The 26,884-nt window shown below is 39.5% G+C and overlaps 1 protein-coding gene across 1 annotated transcript in view; it reads right to left on the bottom strand.

Moving 5' to 3' along the window:
- The window catches only part of KIAA1109 (KIAA1109 ortholog), a gene marked incomplete at its 5' end in the record, with an annotated part of 180,806 nt that overhangs the window by 32,797 nt on the left and 121,125 nt on the right, over positions 1-26,884 (bottom strand). Inside the window, 18 exons of the mRNA XM_018561118.1 lie at positions 1,534-1,737; positions 3,905-4,103; positions 4,212-4,351; positions 5,762-5,923; positions 8,128-8,317; positions 8,734-8,914; positions 11,355-11,570; positions 13,628-13,869; positions 18,351-18,441; positions 19,273-19,382; positions 19,472-19,595; positions 20,476-20,606; positions 22,178-22,404; positions 22,553-22,612; positions 24,125-24,323; positions 24,504-24,715; positions 26,339-26,507; positions 26,622-26,821. Coding sequence (XP_018416620.1) covers positions 1,534-1,737; positions 3,905-4,103; positions 4,212-4,351; positions 5,762-5,923; positions 8,128-8,317; positions 8,734-8,914; positions 11,355-11,570; positions 13,628-13,869; positions 18,351-18,441; positions 19,273-19,382; positions 19,472-19,595; positions 20,476-20,606; positions 22,178-22,404; positions 22,553-22,612; positions 24,125-24,323; positions 24,504-24,715; positions 26,339-26,507; positions 26,622-26,821 — 3,057 coding nt within the window. The remainder of the gene's footprint in view (positions 1-1,533; positions 1,738-3,904; positions 4,104-4,211; positions 4,352-5,761; positions 5,924-8,127; positions 8,318-8,733; positions 8,915-11,354; positions 11,571-13,627; positions 13,870-18,350; positions 18,442-19,272; positions 19,383-19,471; positions 19,596-20,475; positions 20,607-22,177; positions 22,405-22,552; positions 22,613-24,124; positions 24,324-24,503; positions 24,716-26,338; positions 26,508-26,621; positions 26,822-26,884) is intronic.

Raw genomic sequence — 26,884 nt, 5'->3', positions numbered from 1 at the left:
CAGTGGTATCCAGATCGCTAGCGCCACTCCCCCTGTACGGCTGCCTCCATCAGCTACCCGACTGCTGTGAAGGCACCCGTATGTTCACGGTCACTGCTGTGCCTGCAACTAGCTATGCGCGTCCATAGACACACAGCGTGTGGCCGGCCACGCCCCCACCCTTGCAGTCACAGCTTGACTATGGCAGAAGGAGCCTGCGGCTCCTCTGCCCTCAGTACCCTCCCCTGCAACCAGGAAGTTCAGGGAAACCTGAGTAACTACCTGGTCGCGGTGGAGGAGATGAGCGGCTGCAGGTAAAAGTGAGGGGACGGGGATGTTAGAAAAGTGCACACAGCCCTTTATACTAGTTTAAGCCAAAATGTATTTCTATATAACAGCGGTATAAACTGTGCAACCTGTCAATTATCTTACCTAATCTGCTAACTCTGAAATACATAGCATATTTAAAAATTGTTGCTTTATTAGTTGGATGTGCAAGTTTAATAAATATGTCTAGCTTACAACCAGAATTGTATTAACATACTATAGCATGTGCAGGAATACGAATACCTCACTATCACAAACTAGAGTACATGAGGTTGTAAGGGACTTACGCTGCATCGGAGCAGTATACCACGGCGGGGCCGGCCCCGTCACCAGCGTCCCGTTGCCAAGCGACGGGCGGCGTCCACTCAGCGTTCCTCTCCTCCTTCCGTTCGTCAGCTGAGTCGGCGTGATGACGTGGCGGGGCCGGCCCCGCGGCATCCCGTTACCAGGAGACGCTCGGGTCGGGTCTCGTCTCCGGCTCCTCCCCCTGCCACCGCTCACTGCCTACAAAACGGTAGGCTCACCACTTGCTCGGTGTTCTATCAAAGTAGTACGTCGAGCAAGTTCTCTAGGGGGACAAGCTACCAAGAACCAGTGTGAGACTCCTGAACCCGGTACCTTCTGCTTCTGAGACCTGGACATTTTGCCTAGCATACCTGGCAGCGTGGCATCTGATCCTCCAACCAAACCGCAAGTAACCCATTAGTGCTCTGTGGAAGATAATACCAGGGACGAAGCTAACAAACATAGTACTCTCTAAATACATTGTATTACTGATTCCACTGCTGCATAGGACTGTTGTTCCCAATTGGTGCTTATGGGAGAGTTCAGGAGTGGGGATTATAAGTGATCTTGTTCCAACTGCGTATTCTCTTCATACTGACACTGTGATCACCATACACTCCTACTCTAGAGCTAACTACACCTCCATCATTAGTGAACGGAACTAGTGACTGAGAAACTACAAAACGTATCACACCCCAATGCTAAGTAATTGGAGTTGAGAAACTGCATAATAGATAACTGCCTACTTAGTGAGTTGATGGTGTATGATGTGACAGGGGTTCCGACTGCACTCACTACACTAAAGTGTGACTGTGAACCCTCTTCCTGAACCGTCTCCATCTAAGCTCCGCAGCTGCGATCCCAGATACCCAGCCGCACTTGCACGGATCGTCACAGAGGTATAGCCGGTTGAGACAAAATAGGTAAATACACTTATTATACCTAAGCCACTGGAACCTGGAGTAAGACCAGAGACTCCAGATTTCTGTTTGCCAGCTCCATATGGGTGAAACACATAAAGAGAGAAATCAGACATGCAAGCTGTGAAACTCAGGCCTGATGAGTTGCTGCTTGAGTTGGTCAGATCTGATTGGCTACTGCTGTGGCGAGTCCTTCCAAGAGGGCTACCAAGCCCTGGGGATGGTCCTGCAAGAAATAAAGACAAATTCTCCTATTAAATGAAGGCACTGAGAAGCTAACATTTTGGGTAAAGTGATGAACTGTGTTAAATCAAAGTCATGTGAGGGTGTAAGGATGAAAACGTATCTTTTATAGCCAAAGGGGGTGTTCAAGTGGTGAAGACCACTATCATGATTCCTTTGATTACTTTCAGACCGTATTTCTACTACCATAAACATATTGGTCTTAATAAAGACAGTCAAGTGTGCCATTGTATGGACAGGAACCACCAGACAAAAAAAGAAAATGTCTTTCTAACTATGAGAACTTGAACATTCCAGAAACCAGCTGAGCCCCAGCTGTATCTAGCTGTCAGCAACATAATTCAGAAACTTTGAGCACCTCCTCTAGCTGCATGCATTTCGGCTTCAATGAATCCTACAAGAAGTGCTTCTATGATGTGCACCTTCACTTAGATGACTGCAAAGGAACTAAATAGTCTAAATGTCCCTACTAGATGTTTTGCAAAGCACTCGGCAAAACAACCAAGTGCTGCTTTTGGTTTATAAAACCCTAAAAATAGCACAGTGGAGGGAGGAGCTCTCCAGGTCCCATTTGGGCTATGAGAAGCACAGGAAATACAGGATACGGCTCCGATGTTTTTAGACTGCCCATGAACATCTGAAATAAAATGGGTACTGGCTACCTGTTTCTCTGTGCAGTTAGCTCTGGTGTTTGTGGGCATCCACTTTGCTTTGAAAGAGCTGTATTCTATATGAAAGATTACATTTTCTGAAGCTGGAATTTTTGAAAGTGAATTATAATTTTTATCTCGGGTAGACCAAGCCTAATAATACATGACTGAATTATGCGAGTCTGCGGAAACGTTGCTACCACATTCTCCCTTTCCTGTCGGAAATATCGCAAAGATTTTTAACCTCTAACTGGGTGAGAACGAAGGTGCTCAGTACTAATCTCTACCTTCTATATTCTTTGTGAACCCAGTGCAGGCTTTCATTTCATTTTTTTAATTTAATTTCATTCAAGAAAAGTTCAAGATATGATGAGATTTCCTTAAGGACCCTTTCGCTGCCAAGGCCTTTTTTTAGTTTTTTGCACGTGTTTTAATTCACAATTTAAGGCTTGAAAATTACTTCAAACCCTCAAAAATTGTATACATTTCCTGAAAGCCAAGACCCCGTAGAATTAAATGGCAGCAGTTTTTATGTTGCACGATATTAGCGCAACTCTTTATCAAAAGCAAACATTTAGTGAAATATGCACTTAAGTTAAATTTAGTGCCCCAAAACAATATAATACCCATTTTTTTTGTAAAATATAAAAGATGTTACAATGGGTAAATAGATACCCAACATACCTAGGTTAAAAATTGTGTGATTATGTGAAACGGTGACAAAATACACTACACCAAAAAGTCCATAGACAACACTTTAAGAGCCCCTACAGGTCATCAATTTAGAGATACATGTAAATATTGGTCCTGGAATATTTACTCTCATGGTGGCGTGCAAGGCGCTACCAAACATGTGTAGCATGTTCGTTGTTTACATACGTAGGCGCACCAGGCGTGTGTTTACTTGAATATGCGCGTTCTCGCGGGGGCCTTTAAACATTTGAAAATTATTTTTACATTTATTTTATTTAATATTACTGTGCAGGTCACACTTCAATAGCTTATTGCTCGGCTTCAGGAGCCCAGCAATGACAACTCAGGGACCGGAAGTGATGCAATCCACATTGCTCCAGGTCCCAAAGAATGGGAAGGAGATCAGTAAATGGATGTTCACGGCTCTCCTCCCCAGCTTCCCGCCGAGACCCGAGATGCCGTTCTCGGGCCTGCAGGAGGGGCAGCGGAGCCCGGGAAACACGGCAGGGGTTTCGGGCAGGTACTTTACTGGTCTGTAGAAATCACTTCTATTGTAAAGCAGACAGTCGGTTTACAATAGAAGTCGGCGGCTAAAGACTATGTATGTCACTGGTCACTATGGGGTTAAACAAAGAACATGTTAATGTAACTAATTAGCAAAGCATATATGAACTATATGGTTGTTTTTGTAATATGGCTTAGCTTCTTTATCTATTACAAGTTAAAAAAGTTACCCACTTCTATAACACCTTACACCATCTCAAAAGTACTGCATACCCAGCTTAAAAGGCAAGACAAATGTTTCACCTGTCATCCCTGATTTGTTTAGGTTGGCTTTTGATCCACTTGGCATGGAGAGATTCCCAACGCCAGCATCAGAAGGATGGGTTAACCCCAGTGTCTCAAGATCACTTCGGTTTGAGGAGAACACCAAGTCTAAAGAAGGCAGCTTCAGCATACATTCAACACGTGAAACTGGTAGGCAGCTAAACTTGATTTGGGATGGCTATAAAATAGAAATAGAAATATAAGCATAAAGTTCTGTAAATTTAAAGAACTGAATATCAAACAATGAGAACATTTAGAACATACATGTTTTATATATTAGACCTACCTGAACTCTTACATAAACAACTACATCTACTGGGAAGGAGGAATAGGCAGAGGTTGAAGAGGACACTAATGAGGTAGTTGACTCTTCCAATGGATCCTGCAGATCAAATTGTCCAATATCTTCATCCTGAGCACTCACTGCTGCAATAAATCAGAAACACACACATGTACATGCTTGCACAAAGCACACCAATAAAGGCACCTTAGAGATGAAAAGTACATACTGTTTACATGTTTTATAGTGAAAGAATTCTACCATATGCAATAACTTGCATTCATTTCTCTCCATCTCTAGCATATATATTCATTTCATGCCACTGCTATGCCGAGCATGAAAAGAGAACGTTTAACTTACTAAAATGAAAGATAATGTTTGCAACCTACTACTCGTTTAGTATTCTAATTAAAATATGTAAATGTAAACTCAGGAAGGTGACTTAGAACCCAAAATTCTGCAGGAAAAAGCTTTATAGACTTTCTAGCATTTACACAACACAAATATTTTATAACACAAGTCTGTATAGTCGATTTACAAATTGAGGACTTGGGGCTGCTATCTGTTGACAATCACCCAATGTAGACATTTTAAGCAAGGCTCAGCAAAAAATCTCACAGCGATCCTATTTTTACGGTGCGGTTTTCCCTTTTTACTTCACATCTTTTATTAGTTACAATGATGCAACAACTTGTCTTAATTTTTTTTTCTTGAGCTCAAAGCTATATCCTGTAATGTACCAGTAAAAAAAAGACCATGTATTGCTTTAAATAAGACAATTGTAAACGGCTAACTGTCACAAATGCAGTTAACCAAATATTATTTTAAAGTATCTGATGAAGCTTTGAGCACCAGTGCAATGTTTGAATGGTATTTCCACTTTTGCAGTCAAATTTGAGAAAACCCCCACTATATGTTTGTTATGTGTTCCCATCCACACAGCATACCGAAAACAAACATTATATTTCTTACTTTTCTTAAGTTTGTTTTGGTGATGACCGTTGTGCAGATTCAGGCTACCCTGAGAAGTTTGAAATTGAAAGTAGGAGGGACTAACTGAGCTTCTTCTCAATAACATACAATGGTTCTAAATCTTTAACCCTTTGTTAGGACAGGCAGTCTTAACATCTAGTTTACAACTAATAATGAGATCTGCCAGCACGGTACAGACAGGGTTTATTAGAGTAAACAACTTCCCACAGCCTCATCAATAACATTGCATGGAGGGGGAAGGTAGGTAGGACACTTAAGCATTATGCTGTGAATGGGAACATATAACAAATATAAAATAGGTGTTATCCCAATTTGGCTGCACTTTAAACCTGCCAAGCTGTATGAATGAGATGCATACTGACTGTATATGAAATGTGTAAAAGTGTGAAACCCCTCTAAGAGGTATTTGTCAGTGATTTGATTCTCAACACCACCAAGAAATACATTTAACTCCAAAAATATAGGCAGTATTAATACCTCAGTCTGCTGTCTTAACACTGAATATACCAAGGTGTTTTGTCTGTTTGAACAACAAGAATATATTACTGAAGTGCAAAATTTACCATTGTAATTTCGTTCTATTGGTGTTATGGGTATGGTCTCCAAGGCCTTCTCCAGAAAGTCAAGCAGGTTTGGACTTATAACCATTTCTTCAGGCAACGACTGCAGTGCTACCCAAGCATACAATTTAGCAGTTTTCACTCCACCACATCCCTTTCCTTTGGCTGTAAAATTAAATAAACTATCTTTATACAAAAAATTAAAATTATTAAGAGGCATTATCTAAAACATTTCCACCTGTAGCATGTCTTTGACTGTGTCCTGTGGGATGTCTGTAGTCTCTGCAGTATGTTCAGCCTCTGACTATTTTCTGTATTGCATACTGTATTAAATATACTGAACATTATGCGTGATCCTTTTTTTGATGACACTTGAGGCCCCCAATATCAAGTAAGTTGACCACCACTGATCTACAGGATTAGCATGGGGCGTTTGTGACTGCAAAGTTTCCTTTCAACCTTTATTTCAGCTCTGTGTTTACTGCACTTGGTCTGTGTCTCCAATTGCTTTTCCTTATGGGCAACCCCAGTAGGTCAATGTTTAAGTGTCAGCAGGTTATGACCCAATCACTGACACTTAGGGGGTTATTCACTAAGCTGCGGAAGGCAGCCGAGTGAATGACTGAGCCGAAGTGAAGGGAGCCACAGCTTGTTTGGCTATTCACTTCAGCCATGTACAGATATTTTCAGCTGTACATCGGCTGTCTTCGGCTCCCTTCACTTCAGCTGAACATCCTCAGCACACTTCGGTAAACCCAAGGAAAGGACCCGTTCGCCTCAGCCGATCCAACATCTGAATCTACTGAGGCGAACATTCTGCAGTTCACTGGCTGCTGTTCACCCCTATTCTTATAGGGACCGAAACAGCAGAGAGTGAATAGCCGAATGCTGCCGTGCCTTTGAGGTAGCGAACAGAATGAAAACAGTAATGTAAACATAAAAAAAGCCATGGGGTCCTCCTCCCAAACCATACCAGACCCTTTAGGTCTGGTTGGAATAATAGGAGAGACCTAGTTAAAAAAAATAAAAAATTTGGGGGGTTCCCCCCAAAGGTCATGCCAGCCCTTTAGGTCTGGTGGGAATTTTAAGGGGAAACCCCAATGCCCAAAAATGGAGAGAGAAAAAAGTGGGATCCCCTTAAAAATTCCCAACTAGACCCTTAATCCGGGCACTGGCCTGGCATGCCAGGAAAGGGGGGGAATGAGTGAGCTCCCGCCCCTGCGCCATTCCAGGCTGCATGCACGGCATTGGGAGGGTGCTTTTCCAGGGGGGACATGCCAATGGAGACAAGGGCCTCTTCCCCACAACCCAGGCCCAGTGGTTGTGGGGGTCTACAGGCAAGGGGGGTCATCTGCATCTGGGTACCCCCTTTCATAAAGAGGGCACCCATGTGCCACCCCCCTACCCTTGTAAATGATTAAGGGATAGTTGTACCCCTACTCATTAACTAAAGAGTTAAATAAAAACTCAATAAACACATTTTGGAAAATCGTTTAATTTAACAAAAAACACAGTTTTTGGCAATTCCTTTAAAAAAATGAATTAAAAAAATGATCCGACGCTGCAATCCAGGGTCATTCATGTTGTCCAGTGATGTAACCCAGCGACAATCATGATGAACGGCGACTCACCGAAATAAAAAAAAAATCCTGCCGCACACATCCTGAAAGCTCCCGAAACGAATATAAACAGATGGGGGGAGCCAGTGGTGACATCACCACTGGCTCTGCCCATTTGTTTACATTCAGCCGGGAGCTATCAAATTGGTCATTCTGCGGGTGCAGTTTGCCAGGAGTGGTCGAGTCGAGATGATTGACGTTGGATTAGATCGTTGGATAATTTTTTTTTTTTTTTAAATGTTTTAAATAAAGTAATTGTCAAAAACTGTTTTTGTGTTTTTTGTTCAGTTAAAGGATTTTTTCAAAAGTCTGGTGTGTTTATTTACTTTTTATTTAACTCTTTAGTGAATGAGTAGGGGTACAACTACCTCTTTCTCATTCACAAGTGGGGGGGGGGAGCGGCATCTGGGTGCCCTCTTTATGAAAGGAGGTACCCAGATGCAGATGAGCCCCCCTGCCCACTTGTGGGGAGGAAATCCTTGTTCCCTTTGGTATGGAAAAGCACCCTCCCAACGCTGAGGGCATGTGGCCTGGCAAATACAATATGGGCATCTTGTGAAAAACACATTTGAAAACAATCAATAGATTTAGAGAAAGAAAAAAAAGACATTATATGTAAATTTTTTGGCAACTTTTGACCTCTGCCCACTGCAAAAGCACAAAATAAAATACATGTTATTCATTGCAAAGCCATGGTACAGGTAGGTAATATAAAGGTCTTTAGTTATAGATTAGTCAAAGGAAAAGTACCTGAGGGGATTGGTGGGGGTGGGGGTGGTAACAAGGTATTAGTCTTGCTGTGGACAGTACTAGGTAAAGGAGATGGTGCAGTATCTTTCATACCATACAACTTTGATTCTTTTGAAAGAGTTCTTGGCAAAGATGATCCTCTTGAAGCATTTGGCGATTCTGTTTTCAATGTTTTTGAGTTGTAATGCAACTAAAGAAAAACAAGTTTGAACAGTGACTTGAGGAGCTGACATTGCCAAAGTACAAAGTCTAAGCACAGAATTAGGGCTGGCTGCAATGCTAAACATTTGTAAAACTCCTCATTTTTCAAATTAATGCTACTTGTTGCTGCTGATAACACCACTGTTTTTACTTCTCTTCTTCCACTTTTGTTGTTGTAATATACAGTTCTTATTTGATTAGTTCCTTACAGCTTAACAGGGTAGCAGGGAAGCAAAGGAATGACTAATGGTGACAGAGGGGCACTAATAAAAACCTGTTACAGGCCAATATTGCAAGAGAGAATTAAGGTAAGCCTCAGTCAAAAAAATATCATGAATAATTCATTTATTCTTATGTCTGTGTTTACATACCATAGTTAAGTAATAAACCTGAGACTATTCTTACCTTAACATCAACCCCAGGAATATAAAAAACTGTGGTTTCGGAGTCACTTGACTTAGACTGGAGAGACGATGGCACTTTCTTTCCAGCCAATAGATGAGTGGTAGATGCATAGTTGTTCTGTAATTTTTTCTTCTTAGATGGAGAATCTTGGTCAAGACTACGTGAGCTTCTGTCATAACTCCTAAGCAGAGAGTTTATCAGTTTGTAAACATTAAAAAATGATTGAAATAAAACGTACTGAAACCCATTATACAGTACTTTCTGTAAAATAGATTATAAGTAGTTAACCCATATTTATGAAATGTTAAATCTACTTTGTTTGCTTTATGAATTGACATTTGTTTTTAAACAAGGAGTTTTGTATGGAGAAACTATGAGATTCCATTATGATTTGCTCACCTTTATGACAAAAACAAGGCCTAGCACCAATGTGTTTTCCTTAAAATGGAACTTAAAGTGACACTAAACTCAGGAGTTAAATCCTAAAAATGCATCGAAGTACCTTATCTATTAACAATACTAGACCTTATTTTTGTATCACTCAGCTGTAGATGCTCAAATCACTTCTGAATTAATGCTGACACTGTCCTTCCTTCTGGAGGGTGGCTATGTTTATTCACCATGGTCCCTGTGTGTGTTGTAAAGTAGCCACTGTTTCAAGCTCACTCCTGTGATGGACTACAATCTTAATACAAATGAGTCCATCACAGGAATGAGCTTGGAGCGCTGGCTACTTTACAACACACACAGGGACCATAGGGAACAAAAGTAGCTATATCAATGTTGGCTGGTCATTAGTCTGAACTCATTTTCTGCTTGCCAGCATTGTTGTAATTTTTGTACAATGTCGGCATTCCTTGCGTGCCTGGATGAAGTAACTTCCATGAACATGCAGGGGAGTTACAGTACCTCGGGATAGCCAATCGAGATGGCTGAAGATGCCAGTCTCAGAAGGCGGCCAGGGCGAGGACATCAGCAGTAACAACGGCGAGACGAGAGAGTTCACAGACAGCGCATTGCAGGGTGGGAAAGGAAGGGTCACTTTGAAAGATAAGTGTGCTATAATGTGCTAATATGCTATGCTTACTTGGACATTATGGCACAAGGCTACCCCCACCAGGATGTGGACTTTAACCCCTTAATGACCGAGGCCTTTTTTTTTGCACCCATGTTATAATCCACATTTTAGGCCTGAAAATTACTTCAAACCCCCACCCATTATATATTTTCTGAAAGCCAAGACCCTGTAGAATAAAATGACGGCAGTTGCAATTTTTTATGTTGTAACTTATTATCAAACCCCCAAAATTTGTGAAAAATGCACTTAAATGCCCCAAAACACAACAAAATACCAATTTGTGAAACAATATATAAAAGATGAAGTTACAACGACTAAACAGATATGCAACATGTCCAGGTAAAAAATTGTGTGCGTCCATGAAACGGCGACAAAATTCAATACCCCCAAAAGTCCATAGACGATGCCATAAAAGCCCAGGTCATCAGTTTAGAGATACGCATAAATATTGGCCCCAGCATTATTGCTCTCACTCGGGCGTGCGCGGCGATACCAAACATGTGCAGCGCGATCATAGTTTTCGTAGGCGCACCGGAAGTGTGTATACATGAAGACGCATGTGCTCGCAGGGGTGGGGGACTTTAGTAAATTTTGTATTATTATTTTTACATTTATTTCATTTAATTTTTTTAAACGGTTATTTTTATTTTTTAACATTACTTTTATTGCTATCACATAGGGGGCTTACAAGCACCCCATGTGATAACATTTTGGTGGTGACAGGTACTCTTTAAGGTGATACTGGGGGTCCAAAAGACCCCTACTATCACCTTTCCACTTTAAATAAGCTATTGAAGTGCAGATCGCACTTCAATAGTTTATTGCTGGGCTTCCGGAAACAGGCAATGACAGCTATGGGATCAGAAGTGATGTAATCTGCATCACTCCAGGGCTCCTGAGCATGGAGCGGTGTCTACTTTACAACACACACAGGGACCATGGGAAACAAAAGTTGCCACCCTCCAGAAAGAAGGACAGGGTCAGCACTCAAATGCATTTTTAAGATGTCACTTTAGATTTTGCCCACTAAGATTCAGGCTTGCAGCAAAGCTCTAGAGCTTTATTGTAACATATATATGGGTCAGTTTCTTTGTAAAAAAAAAAAAAATTAGAAGAAGAAGCACTGATACATTTGGTCCTTTGTAACATTACTTCTGGTCTACACTAAGGCTGGGTTCACACCTAGGCGTATTACGCATGCACGTCTGTTGCGCGACCGTCACACGTTTTTTTACCGCGGTTCGCGGTAAAAAAAAATCGCACGACTGTCGCGCGATTCCGAAAGCTACTTGGCTGTATCCCAATGGAAAACGCCCTCCAAAACGGCCTAAAGAAGTACATGTACTTGTTTTGGCGTCAGCCGTTTTGTAGGGCGTTCAGACGGGCGGAAATACGGAAAGGTGTGAACCATACCCATAGAAAACAATGGGATTTTCATGGTTGTACGTTTTGTAGAGCGTTCATAGAGCGTTGAACGCCCGACAAAACGGAAAGGTGTGAACTGGGCCTAAGCTACAAGCAAAGCAGGCACTGCAGAGATTACCTTCTCAAACTGATTTCATCATGTTCCTGCTGCAGAGTTGTTGGATGCAGCACACATTTACCGGAGTCAATTTCTACCCTGATATCTAGTTCAAAGTCTATGTTTCTCTCAGTGGTAGTGCTGGATACATTGCGGTTGGATGGTGTGCTAGGCCAACGCTCTGTGAAAAGTTGATGGACTGCAGCAAATCCAGAAGTTTTCTTTCTGTTGCTTTGCCTATAAGGATGACAAAAGGACATTACATTTTATAGTACCTATCAGTTGCCTTTATCAAATTTTTACAAATATAACAGCTATCAAATAATGAACAGAATATATAAACATTTAAGCATAAATGCCCTCCGTATGATGCATGAATGTGTGAAAAATAATGAGTGTTTAAAACATGCAAGTGTTGGTGCATTGGTGCAACATATATTAAAAACAATAAACTTTATGAAATAAATGTTGGGTGATTTTAATTAGGAAATTGTAGGAAAAAGGAATTTATGTATTGAGAATGTAATGAAAAAAAATCTATCTTTGAGCCTATGTATTAAAAATGAATATGTGAATTTATTACACCTTTTAAATCACTAGGGAGTGGGTAGGTAAGCTGCAGGTACTTATTTCATGAGAGTTTTGAAAGCAAAAGTAAAGCTGGTCATACACCTATAGATTATCTGCAGATTTTCTATGGTTAGATGGAAAAAGTGCAACAGATTCCTCCAGCTACACTAAACTGCGTGCATGGAGGGATCTCCCACTGGGCCAAGCTTCAGTATCTTGCTAGTCGCCCCCCCTGGCTCTCGAAATACCTGAACAATGCCTGCATCCAATCAGATTGTTCAGGTATTTTGACAGCCAGCGGGGCTGACTAGCAAGTCGCTTAAGCTTGGCCCAGTGGGAGATTCCTCTATCCACACAGTTAAGCGTAGATGGAGAAATCTGTTGCACTTTTTCCATCTGACCATAGGCTGATAGAAATAAATCTATAGAACATCTATAGGTGTATGGCCAGCTTTAGTCTCGAATGTCTATCAGATGGGTAGGGGTTGTGCACAGGTGGATGGATGGACATCAATCTGTGGGGGAAGGGATGAGTATGGTCATCAATCTGGGAGGAAAAGATATCAATGTTGGCTGGTCATTAGTCTGGGGCTGGGCACACACCTTACAACCATAAAAAACATACGATCTGCCTATCTTGGACAGACAGATCGTACTTGCGATGATCGCAAGCCACGCCCTCGAGGGGCGGGCTTCCGATGACCGCAATGCCGAACGGGCAGTGTGCGCTTGCGCACACCGGCCCGTCCGGCTTTTATCGTACGAACATGCTACACACCCGCCGAACATCATACCATGCTCGGCGGGTTTTCGAACATGTTTGTAAGTTAAAAGTCGTGCAACCTTACAGTAGTAGAGGTTGCACGGCTTCCACACACCTTACGATAATCGTACGATCGCAGGATTTCCCACGATTATCCTACGATTATGGCAAGGTGTGTGGGGACCTGCAGGTAATGTGAAGGGTTTTGTATGTGTTCGTCAGCATACAACCCAATATTTACAATTGAATGATGAAAGAGAAACAGTGAGATAAATTGCTATTATAGAGGGAAAGTGCTTTTTGTGAGAACAGTCATAATAAAGGGAGGGTTCCCGATCAAAGAAAGACTGCTCTTTTGAAAGGAGACCGCCAGAGGTGGGTGACATTCCTGTGCGATGTCATTATCATCTAACATGCAGAGTTGCGCCAGGAAGTTTTTTACACTTGGTGATTTCCAGCTCTACTCTGGTAGTGACATCACAAGTCAGCCAGGAGTCTTGAGCACTGGAGTACTCACCAGTCAATAAAAGGGGTTGACAGCAGATTTCTAGTAAAGGAGAAAGGTGTCCCTAAGCAGGGAGGAGAAAGTGGGACAGGAGTGGTAACACATGCAGGTTCAGTACCACATTCTCCGCTTGGGCTTTGAGGCTTCATTCACACCCTTTTATGCACACTACTTAATACAATGACTAACCTATGCAGATGTGTGGCACACATAGGTGTGAATGGGCTCTGAAATGTTTTTGGTTTGCAAGGTATCCCAACCACAAGTGTACTTATGGAATATATACAGTTTGTATGGACATATATTTGCATGTGCAACTCTGTATGTGTAGTGATTTGTGCAGCTAACTGGAGAATTAGAAAAAAAACATTTTTTTTCTTTTTAGATTTGACAACAAACAAGTTTTATTACTGTTTATTTAGAGCACAAATTAAAATACAATAGAGGAATACTCACTGAGGTTTCCGGTAAATATACATTTTCTCTCTGTCATGATCTTCTTCTTTATCAGACTCCTCAGAGGATGAGGAAGATGTGTCTTCTCTCTTTTCTTCAGTCTGGAAAGGAATGCCAGGTGAAAACACTGATGGGGTGTTTGGGGAACTGAACACTGGATGTGAACCTTCACTAATGGATGAGTAATGAGATGGACCATCAATTGTAACTGACAACAGATCACCATCTACCTCCTCTGGAAACTGTTTCAAGGGGAAAAGAAAAACAACAAAACAGAGTTATATGACATATATCAACAGAAAATTAAAAACTCTGCCAGATTGGTAAAAAAGCAGTGATAAAACCCCAAGAATTTCCATAAAGAAGACATAAATAAGCTTGTGAGCAATGAAAGAGATGGGTTGGATTAATGTTGTGATCAATAATCGCACAAAGATATGGAAGACACCCAGCCATCGAGAGATAGTAAAAATGCAAGCACTGCAGCTGTAAGTGCACTGCAGATGGTAGTCTGATACACCAAGATTTCCTGAAAATCAAATAAGGTTTATTAGTGAAGGAAACTGTTCATGCAAATATATGTAGCAAATTGTACAGCAACGTCTTTTTACTACCGGCAACTAGATGCATATGTTGGCTCATCAATGGACAAAATCTGGTGCCCTTGTATACACAGGTTCCAGACCTAATGCTCTACAATTGTACTAATCACTGGACAATTTCTAAGGAGCCAGTGCTCCAAAATTGAATGCTTCAGTTATAGTTTGACAATGGTAGGGTAGGTTACCACTGGCTTCTTGCATTTCCTTGGGATTCCAGTGCAGATCTTTCAGCCAAACAGAAATATGGTGACCATTTAATGACCTTAATCAGGGTTGCAGGTCATAACTTTTGAAAGTGGACCTGTCTTAACCCCTTCGTGACGGGAGACGTACACTGTACGTCCAGCCACAAAGGGACCAAATGACTCGTCACGTACACTGTACGTGACGAGTTATTTGCTGCACTAGAAGGCTGCTAACCGCTGAGAATCAGCGGTTACCTTTCAGTAATAGATGTCTAACTATCTAGAGATCCATTACTGAAAGGGTTAACCTTTTTCAGACACCCGATACCTTAATATCGGGTGTCTGAGAGTCACAGCAAAGCAGACACACATGTCGGCTTTTGCCGGCATTCTGACAGCTCGTATAGATCGAGAGAGATATCTCTCTCAAGCTATACTGGCTTTTTTTTCTTTTTTTCTTTCATGAATAGATACATAATGTGTCTATTCCTATAATGTATCTATTCCTGGAAGAAGAATGTTTCAGTTTGCTGATCGTTGTTGCAACAATCAGAAAACCTATAGTGACAGCTGAATCCTGAACTGCTGCAGGATCAGTGTCACTAACTTATTATCGGCTGTTCTGAAGTTTGAAGCAGCCTGATAATAAAAAAAAATGTATTAATTTATCAAGCAGTAATAGTGAGATTAATTCACAATGACTGCCTGATATAATTAAATAAATAAAATTTGTCAGTATAAAAAAAGTGAAAAGTGTAAATAAATTAAAAAAAATAGTGAAAAGTGTAAAAAAATTAAAAATAAGGGACAAATAAATGAATGTATGTATTGCATTTTTTTTTTAGCTGTGCTGGTTTTGTTAAAAAAAAATACTACAAATCAAAACTGGGAAAAAAAGTTTTTTTTTACGTTTTTTCCTCTTTTTTTAATTTGTATTTGTCCTAAGTGAGGCGTTAGACACACATATGTGATATAAATATATAGCCCTATCTGTCCTCTAAAAAACAATATATAATATGTGTGGGTGCACTTTGTAAGAAAGTATATTACTGACGTGGAAGAATCACACAGCAAAAATGTCAAAAGTGTGTCAGTCATTTACGAACAGAAACCAAAAACAAGCTCAGTCATGAAGGGGTTAAAGGAAACATCTAGAAATGATCATTTATTTTGCCTAAGTAGTAAAAATATATCTTATGTGCCCACAATTTTATAGCTGTATAACTAAAGTTCAATATCATCTAAGGCACTCCTTCCTCTGACTGCGCACAGGATTTGGTGATTTCACTGCTGTGCTGCTTACTGTGCTCCTTGAGAGGAAGACTTGCAATGCCTGCAGAGTACCTGAAAGACCTGCAATGCAAAGATCTCTCTGCTTTGGCATGATTTATTCTGTGGACATGTGCTCGACTGCTGCTTCTATTCCGCTACCAGTCATCAAATCACATGTCATTGGGGGAAGCTCTGACTTGATCAGGCAAAACCCAGCCTCTAACAAGATGACTGCCTCCACACAAAGACACAATGTAGAACAAGAAATGGCAAGTCAGTGATGGGGAAAAGATAATGCAGAGGGAGCCCTTTGTTTCTTTGGTCACAGCTACCACCGATCAGTACCTCCCTTACTGACGGGAGACGTACACTGTATGTCCCCACCACTAAATGCCCAAATGACTGCTCATGTATACACTGTATGTGAGCAGCTATTTGGGGCTCTGTAAAGCTGGAAATAATACAGCTATAATAGACACAAGATCGCTTTTAGCGATCTAGTGTCTGACAGTGATAGTAGTGCGGTGTGTACCGCACTTACTATAACTGTTTGACAGCTGTACAAATCGGCATTAGGAAATCCTGATGTGTGCCAGATTTTTGCTACATGTTTTAACATAGAAACATTTAGCAAAATGTTTCAATGCTGAAACATTGTTTCAGGCTTCTAATTGTTGTGAGAATGATCAGAGGTCTTTAGTGAGATTTGATCCTAACATGTTACAGGATCAGCATGTCAGGGTCAGTGTCACTAAGATTATTATTGGCTGTTCCTAAGTTTGGAGCAGCCTAATAATAACCAAAAATTTTTAAAAAATAAAATTTTCAAGCAGTCATAGTGAGATCCATTAACAATGACTGCTTGATGTAACGGACAAAAAAAAAGGTGTAAAAATATATACATATATATAAATATATTTTTATACTATGATTATTATAAAAATTAACCCCTTACAATGAAAATCTGCAACTGAGCTGCAGATTTGTTTTTCACCCTAAGGGGTTAATTTTTTTTAAACTGCCTCATGACGACGATGTTCAAAGTATGTCACTGTCACTTAGTGACAGTGATATTGTATGCCACCTAACCACCATTAGCTTTTAGAGAAACAAAATAAAATGTTAGCTTTAAGTTTTAGGCTGAGAAGTACAGAAACATTTCTGAAATCCTAGGGATGTGAGGTGTTTCCAAATAAAGGACAAATACATTATTTAACTGAATGCTTTTATTTTAGCTGTACTATTTTTCCAAAAAATAATATTAAAAACTGGGGAAAAAGTGTTTTAAGTTTTTCTTCCTAATTTTTTTTAAATCTAAGTGAGGTGTTAGGCACACATATGTGATATAAATATATATCCCTATCTGACCTCTAAAAAAACAATATATAATATGTGTGGGTGCACTTAGTAAGAAAGTATATTACTGCCATGGAAGAATCACACAGCAAAAATGTAAAAAGTGTGTTAGTCATTAACGAACAGAAACTGAAAAAACCTCAGTTATGAAGGGGTTAATTTGTAAGCACAAAGCTGTGTTTCTTATATCACCATGTTTCACACATTTCTATAAAGAATTTCTGTTGGTTGCACCGACTGGGAATAATTCTATAAAGTATCTGCAATAAGGACCATGGATATTTCAGAGGTTCTTAGAGACAGATGAATTTGTCCATTGATACTAAAAAAAACGTATAAAATATTGCTTTTTTGTTTTAGCACCGGCATTACATAAAACTAGTTGATGCACATTCTGCTAAAGCTTCATGTCGTAAAGAGGAAGAGTAATTAACATTTCAATGAAGTTAGTGTGGAATTGAGAGTTTTTTTAATTTACAAATACCTTGAAGTACCCTTCCTCCCAAGAACTGCGAGATTGACGATTTATCCCTAAAACTGTTTTATTTAACTTCATTTATTGAAAAAGGAAAAAAAAATAGAAACACTTGGTTTTAGATAACAGTCATAAACCAATAGCTGTGATACAAAGATAACGTTGAAATCATGTATAAAATGTCAAATGTTTGAAGACTAGTATTAAGGTGATCTTATCCAGAAATGTGAATAAAATATGTAATTCAAAATGCACAAGAAAACAAAATCCATGATAACAGTCTAAAATGACATTCCTACAACATCGATTAAATAAATAAAAATAATCAGACGCAAAATAACTTGCCAGAACATAAAAACTTTTTGACAACAAACTTGGTTTTGAATTGGACAGTCTTTTATGCAATTACTGGTACTGTAAAAAGGATTTCATTATAATCAAGTTCAAGTGGCTCTAAGTCTTCCATGTACTAACATTGAGGGGACCCCACCTCCTGCAATTACTTGTTTTTTACCAAGCAAGTGTTCACATTTCACCAGCACTGCCACCGCAGGGTAATCTTAAGATTGCATTTTGTCCATTTGAATACAATAGCACTCTATAACCTCTACTGTTTTTGCATATCAGACTTTGGTATTGAAAAAGTTTTGTGAGGAGGATAATAGGACCCCACTATTCTTCAAAGAGGGCTGAGGGAAGCAGGGATCATTTTTATGGACAATATGTAAAGTAAAGTAAAATACTGCTAACTTTGTTACATAACCACCCAACATCAAAAGCACAAACCCAGATTCCAATGAAACGAACCAATCATGCTTGAGCATAATACTTACACTATCCTGAATGTTGAATGTCACTCTTGGACCTGCAGGAGAAGCAGCTTCAACACGGATTTCAGGAAGCTCTTCACTATCTACTCTAGAGCTAAACAGGAAAGCAAAAATATGTGATTTCTTTGTCCTGGTGTAGGGACAATTAAAACAACTGCAGTGTAAAGAAAGTAACAAGACTGGATGATACTCATCTGTATGGATACAAATCAACCTATATATTTAATATGGGTTCTATACACAACAAGCCAGACATATGCTATGTAGAAGAAAAAAGTTATCAGCGTCAACAGAGTATTTATGAAGGACGGCTTTATCCTATTACAAGTGGATATCAACGTTTTAGTTAGACAAAAGGTTAATCATGCATTTTACTGGAGGTGCAGCAGAAATCTTGCTTCTACATGAAACAAATTATTGTAGTTGTGTCTACACCGCTGCACAAACACTACCAAGTACACAAAACACTGCTGATGTTCCCATTTAGCAGGATCTAAACCCACACAGCCAAGTACAACAAGCTGCAACACTAGTATGCACACATCCACTAATGTCAGTGAGATGATAGACGGTTGTGCATAAAAACTTTAAAATAAGCACTCATGGTATAATATAATATAAGCACTATGATACTTTATTATGTTCACTATGGTGTGTAAAAGGTAATGAATACAAAAAGAACAGGGAATAAATATATATAAAATAGATCATTTGGTCTATTTTTTAAACTTAAGCACAAAATGACTCACTTGTTCCTTTGATGCATATCAAAAAAGAAAAAGAAAAATGGCAACCAAGTGAGTTGTTGGGCCCAGGATTTATATTCTCCTATTTCTTCTGCTACTGAGCACCTAATTCTTAACATAGTTAAAGACATTTAATAAATACATAAAATCCTTGAGTGATAGTGTAACGTGTTATATACCTGGCTCTTTCTGTTCTTTTCAAAGGTGGTCTTCCTGAAGCAGTGATACTCTTGGAACGATTGTAGCTTGGTTTGTATCCGAGACCCCATTTATCTTTCAAGGAGGCTGCCTGTGGAGAGAAAACCAAAATGTTAAAGGCTTGACATTGAAAACGTAATATTGTATTATAAATCATATAAATCCTCTTCAGCAACCTACCCTCATGCTAGATCTGCGTAGCTTCTTTCGAACATCTCTACGGATGTCATTTACTGCCACTGACTCCAAGTGCTGATAGCGCTGAATTTCCTGGTTTATGGTTCCTTCGCTTGCCCCAAGTTTTCTTACAGAAAAAGAGCATTCTTAATTATTTTTAACATGTGTCAAAATATAATGCATTATTTTAAATATTATCTCAATCCATTATTAGTTTTAGTACTCACTAATATGCTGGTTTCATATCTATCTAACAATAATTTTGCATAGCTCCTATTGCTTTGCACCTTTTGGAATACATGCTCAGCAAAAATCTAAACTCACTTCTAACAATGACATTTGAGATATAGTAATGCTTCTCTCAGTGGGGCTGCACAATGGGTATTAAAAAAAAGCATAAGGACTGCAGCTTATATGGAGGGGTACACTGACGTTTACCTTGGAGCACTGCCATAACAAGTGATGTGCAAATATTTGCCATAAATGTATAGCACCAACATAATAATTTACAGAGAACAATTTCACCATTCAGATCAGTCTCTACCCCTATTGAGCTTATGATCTAATGTTCCCACAACAGCCCCATATTAAAAGCAAGAACACCACAAGGTCTGGGGCCAGTTTACAAAAAAAGGCATTTCATATGCTGTTAAGTTTTTGGATTGTGGGAACACACTAGAACACCCATAGGAGACCCAAGTATATGTAAAAAAAATGTATACATCATAAAACTACATACAGCAAGGAAAAAACAAGCTTTGACAAGTCCATTATCTGAAAGCTGCAACCTTTGCTTCACTGTGCTCATTTCCCATCTCCTGTGCATACCATAGGACATATTACACATATGCAACATTCATAACCATAGCTGAGGAATAAGTGCAGAACTCCAAGAATCAATTTTTTGCGCTGGTGGAAATATTTATTATATACAAATAAAGATACAGCAAGATAATTCATATGTTTACCAGATCAATCAAAACTCTATTCCTGTAAAAGTTGCTTACTTGAGATCATCAATAACTTTGGCTTGTTCATTCAGTTCTCGTATATCAACTAAACGTTTCACAAATTTCCGTCCTCTTGGATCAACACTTTGGTTTCCAATCTGCCCAGGTCGTCTACAGTCAACAGTTTCCTAGGAAAATATATTTTGTGACATACCAATATTTCATAACACAAGGCTAAATTATTTACATAAATTGCAACCAATCTCCGTGTGAGTTAGGCATGCAATAATCAGAGATTTAGTATAGATTTAATTCCTCCAGCAATTCACCCAATTAACTGATGTAGGTTGATTTGAAAGACCATCTTTATTTTACTTCATATTTCTTTTTACATACATTTGCCCATGAGCGAGACCTGCTTGCGCTTGTGTGTTTACTGACACGACCAGAGTCAGATATTTCTGAACCAGAGAGATAATCTGCAGGCACTGAGTAACGCTGACGTTTGTGGTTCAAGCCAAGTAGGTGATTTACAAGTCGCTGACCAAGGGTAAGCTTGTGGCTTTCTCCATTTATAAATACTGCTTCTGAATTCTGGACAGTAAACAGTATGGTTAGTTCTCGGACAATCTAGTAATATACTAAATGATGCAACTACCTTGTAAAGTTTAGAAGAAAGTAACAAAGGAATATGAGCAAAGACAAACATTATAAAAGGAGAGCTTAGAGGGAGTACTCCAAACCAAAGCCTTGCGTGGCTCTCCCAAGGGCCATATTTGTGTCACACAATAGTAATACACCTCAGACACCAGATATCACAGGTAAGCAATGTCAAATGCGATGCAAAAGGCTAATTCACAAAAAAACACACTAATTAATAAACTCTGTTTTCTAAAACGTGTAAATAAATATGTTTTGACAAAGTGATTTAGGAATTAGTCGCCGGTCTGTTCAATGTAAGTTTCAGCAATCTTTATTAGGAAGCCAGGGAACAGGAATGGTGAATATACACTATGTATCTATTTAGGCAGATTGACCAGCTGGTTGCTGAGATTTCTCCAGCCTTCCGAGATTCACAAATTGTATCAATCCTTAAAAGCTACAGTATACTGCTTGTGCTTAAGTTAAGAAGGAGAATGTCTATATGCATCCTACAAGATAGAGAACAACAAAGAATTTGAGTCTTTCCTGTACACAGTTATTATAGTAAGCGAGCACCAACGTCTTATGGCAAAGTCCTCTTTGCTGTGTATCTTTTTTTATTAGTCTTAGTGCAAATTCAACTCCAGTGCTGCACACCTATTGGCTATACTTAGTAGGATGACATATAGCAGTACAGCTGAACTACCATGAATAGTGGCACTTCTGTGTGAGACTTTACATTGTCAGATAGAGACTGCCAAATATATTTCCTCCAAGTTGTTCACAGAATCCAGCTTAAAATAAGTAGGTCATGCATCTAAAAAGATTACATGTTTTATTAAAAGAGACAGTGCAAAGAGTATAAAAAATATTTCTGGAGGCATTACTGGTTTAACATGAGCTAGATTTCCTAAGTAAGCGCCATAGAGCTTAAAGTAGAGATGTCAAAGAAGAGCTCTATCTAGCCACCAGCATTTCATCCCCTCGCACATATCATGGTTAACCCCTCCTCCCCATCAACTAGACAATCAAAAGCATATTGTATACGCCAGCCTATAGCGAAACAATAAAAATCATGATATACACAATAATGACAAATGGTAGTATGGGAACGTACTGAGTGGACTGTAGGAGACATGCTGTCAACTTCATCTTCATCTGAGAGGTCAGCCATGATTACAGAGTTCAGATCAGCAATATCATCTATGTCCTCTTCTCCGGTCAGTGTGGTCAAAGTATTGCCAAGGGCATTAAGCCTTTTGCCAATGTTTGGATCCATATGCACATCAATACCACACATCTTCCACAACACATTGAGTGTCCATGTGCCAGCGCTGTTGCTTTCTATTGTTAAATAAATGTATATATTACTGGCTGCTCTTTTAGAAACTCAGCAGCTGCTTATAATAATAGCAAGCATGAGAATGTACAAACCACATTGCATTCTCTTAAAGCCCCAAGGTTATTATAGCAATTGCCATTTTATTCGTACCTGCAGAAGCCTGCCCTGTTGTCCGAGAACACACTTCATATGTTCCATCTGGCACAACACCTACAAAAGCAACGGTATTTAACAAAGAATAAGTTAAAAAGAATGAAAGTTATAGACTACTAATTATACAGCATGCTGTGCTCTTCAAAGATAACCTTTCATTCAACTATAAATTACAGTACTAGCCTCATGTCACCAATACCGCTGACAAAATAAAGAAGATAAGACACTCTACAGATACCACGCCATCAGATCCAAACAGACTGTAACCATTCTCTGTATCACTGTTTCAAGCCTGTTTTTGCGTCAAGTGTATTCACTGTCTCAAGCCTGTTTTCTTTTCCTAACTGCGATATTTAGAGGTTAGGGAGGGGGGTATTTTCTGCAGGATGAAATTTGGTTCAGTCTGAAGATATCACAACTTTAGTTTCATATACTACATCCTGTCCTATTTTATATAGTATTAAAGCTAAGTGCCACTTTCACACTGGGAGATCCCACCCCAGCACACCTATAGGTCTTTCCTGTATACCATGACCCTTATCATACACCTCACTTTGCTTTCAACAGCAGCAGTGAGATGGCCCCCTCCAGCACACAGTACATGCTTCTTATATTATGTACAGTCTAAAAAGAAAATAGCAACGTGAGCTTTGTAACCATTCACCTTAACACTTTCAGCAACTTTCCAAAATATAAATTGTTCAAAATAACAACTAATAATGTGAATTCACAAAACAACTGACCCAAAACCCTTATAGTTTAGAACTATGAGGTGAGTGATTTACACTCATCCTCATAGTTAGAGACGATGTGTGACATTGAAACTGTCACACGTCTGCTCTATTGAGCAGGAAGTGAGCAAACATACCGGCGCTCACTCTCTTTCCGATCATCTCCCTGCAGAGAGCAGAGACAGTCACCGTTCCCCGCAGGGATTACCCCCTCCCTTCTACTATCCTCCAACGCTGACTGGAGCAACGGACGGGGGAGGGGGCGGGCACAGCTGGCTCTGCCTCTAGATAGGCAGAGCCCGCTGTCACTCACGCAGCTGGGTGGATCTCGCCGGTATTGTCAGGATCCATCCTGGCTGCGACGCTCTCAGTATAGAGCGGGCACTAGGTTTGGGTCGCGGGAGGACGTTAGTATATGTCCTTCCGTGACCCTTAAGAGAACTACAGGATAAAAAGGTTACCCCATAGTTCTCTTTTATTGGCATAAACAAATAAACATAAATGCTTGTGCAACTCTAGCTACTAGAGGGAGAATTTTCAAATCAGCATAAAAAATACAGTCAGACAAAATATGGTTCAGCAAGTAAAAGACCTGACTAAAAATACTTGCTACAACCATACTTCAAAGAGTGTACTTTCTAAAAATACACCATAGTTTCCCATAAAGTTCTAGGCTTCAAAGGCAAGGTAACAATTGCTTCAAGGACAAGGGTCATTTGAATTCAATGGTCCAAATGGAATTGTTTGTACAGGAGGGTGTACACATACTATCCAGCGGGCATGCCAACATATTACTTGTCATTTTCGGGTTGTGATAATAACAGAGTAATATACTTACATGCATTCATCACTAGATCTGTTCTGATTTCTGGTTTCCAGTCATCCCAAGAGGTCTCAAAGCCATCCGCAAAACGAATGCAGAAGTTTTTAAAGTGCCCCTTGCTCACCAGGGACTCTGATGAGCATGCTGTTATAAGCGTACTTTCAATCGTCAGTACCACTGCAGAGCCTGTATCAAAGTCACCAGTGTGATTTGCCTAGTAGAAACAAAACAGAACTTGATCAAGGAACGATGGCCATTTGTATCTGCAATATTCAAAGGCGAAGAAAAAGCTAAGTATAAAGCTTCACAAATTGTATGTTTATCCTGCTGAAGCGATTGCATATAAGTTTAAAATAAATGTTTGCAAATTGAAATGTGTTGCTGAGCCTGGTACCTGTGGTGCATTGGTGATGGGTAAACATATACCCAAATCATTGACTGTGAGTTGGAGGAAGAGAGTTCCAAGAGCCTGGGCAGATGTCTGCTGAATTCCTGGCAACATGTCTACTACTTCCTTTGTAGCCATGTGAATATCCTTGTTGAGTGCCATTCGCTGCTCATTCCAGTTATCATATGCTGCCTTGTAATTCAGCCAGAACAACACAGCTTTTAACAGAAAGGGATACAAATGTAAAAAATCACATTATGAGAAATAAAAGGATAAAACCCACTACCACCTAATTTGCTTAATAACTGAGAAATCTTTACAGGATGTAGTGCATATAGAAGCTGATGAATGTGGGCATAGACAACATATCAGCCCGGAAAAAAACAAAAACATTGTGTGCTAAACAGACTACATAAAATACTATTGAAAAAAATATAAAATCAAAGCCATTGAAAATGATGCTGGTTAATAGAACACTCAATAAGGAAAAAAAAAAATTGTGAAACACAGAACATAGAAATACCTGCAAGTACCCAGCAGGGATGCAAGTAACCAGCAGGGCTGCAATGTTCTGAAAGGAGTATAAAAAACTAGGGCTGCGGAAATGAACGATTAATTACTCGATTAATGTTTAATTCTTTTAATCGATCAAAATTCATTTGATCGTACTCGCCTCTCCGCCGGCTTCCGGGAGTCCCGTCGGAGATCTCGTGACGTCACGGACATCGACGTCACCGGACTCCTCGCCCCGTTCCTTCTTTAGCTGACGGAGCCACTTGGGCCCAGGCCCGGCGCTACCATATAGACAGTGAGAGGAGAGCTGCACTCGCAGCCCTTCCTCTCAGCTGTCACAGGAGTGCTAGCACAGTGCTGTGCTAGAACTCCTGTATTGGATGTGACAGGTTCAATAAAGAGAACCTGTCACCTCCAAATGCTATCACACAGGGCCTTGTTAGCTAGCTCCTGTGTGATAGCAATAAAGTTAAGTGAAAAAAATTAAAAATTAAATACAAAATTAAATAAAAATTGATAAAAAATTATAAAATAAGCATTTATGAAAAAATAAGTAAAACATAATAATGAAAATGATAAAAAGTAAAAGATAGTAAGATTAAAAAAATAAAGAAATTAAAAAATAATTAGAAAAAAAATTCTAACAAATTAAAAAGTGAAAGAGAATCAGATAAATAAAAATTTAAAAAAGTAAAGAAATAAATAAAAACTTGCCTACTATAAAGTGACTGACAGTCAGTATACTGGATATGTTTTATAATTAAACTAACTAGTCTACGTTCTTCTTAAAGTTTAAAAAAAAATAACTTACGTCAGTGCTACAGTTTGAATTTAAAACGTATTTGTGTGAACTGTGAAGTTAAGTCATGGATTGTTGAAACTAACTAGTGTCGGGTGATTGTATATAGTGTATACCACATTTACCACTGACTAATGCAGAGTTGCAATGCAAGCAGATCAGCTAAAAGTAGTTGGATCTGTATGTGCGTTATAATTAATCGAAATTAATCGATAAAAAAAAATTAAATTAATCGAACATGAAAATTTTAATCAGTACCAGCCCTATAAAAAACATTAAATAAACATACGCAGGCTTTCTGAATTGTGCGTGCCAGCAAGAGAAGTATACAGAATGAAAAGGTTACCATGTGTTTTGGAACAAATATGAACACGCACATGGGTCTGACTTTGAAATGAGCTAAGAAAATCAGCCTCTTATTTATAATCATGCTTTTATACACCTGAGGTACGTGAGGTAAGTATTGTTTAGGATACTCTCTAAACTTATTGTGAGCTGTCGACCGGAATAGAAAGGCAGCTGCTAGTACCTCTGTCAAAGGCTACAGGCTGTGCATAGACAATGGGTCTACTCAAAGTAATAAGCACTGCTTCTCTGCCTGTTGAGCCGCTGATCTCCTCCTGCAGCGCATTACGTAAGCCTATACGGGTTTTAAAATAGGCAACTTGATGAAAATCTGATCCAGCCTCTTCATAAACCTGCACGGATCACAGGAGAATGTTAACATTCAAGGGAAGACATGTAAGGAAGACTGCAATAAAATGAAACAACAAATGAAAGCTATTATATTAATTAAATGTAAAGTTGCTTACCTGATGTTTCACAATCTGTCCAAGAGCCAAGTTTAAATCAACCTGACATTTGCCAAAAAGCTTTAGATAGCTACTGCTTCCGGGTAAGGCTTTTGTCTGAATTCGGTTCGACAATTCCAGCTCTATCAGCCCAGTCTCAAATCTGACTGCCCTCATGGAGGGAGTTGTTGCTGTCACTTGGATACCCTTTAGCAAAGCATGTAAAACAACCATAAAACTGATCATTAATCATTAGCGATGTCTGTCAAGATGCTGTCACTAGT

This window comes from Nanorana parkeri, unplaced genomic scaffold, assembly GCF_000935625.1.
Source record: "Nanorana parkeri isolate BGI_ZX_2015 unplaced genomic scaffold, ASM93562v1 scaffold501, whole genome shotgun sequence".
In the NCBI taxonomy this organism is placed as follows: domain Eukaryota; kingdom Metazoa; phylum Chordata; class Amphibia; order Anura; family Dicroglossidae; genus Nanorana; species Nanorana parkeri.
The sequence above is the reverse complement of the archived record's forward strand: the minus strand, read 5'-3'. Positions and strand labels throughout refer to the sequence as shown.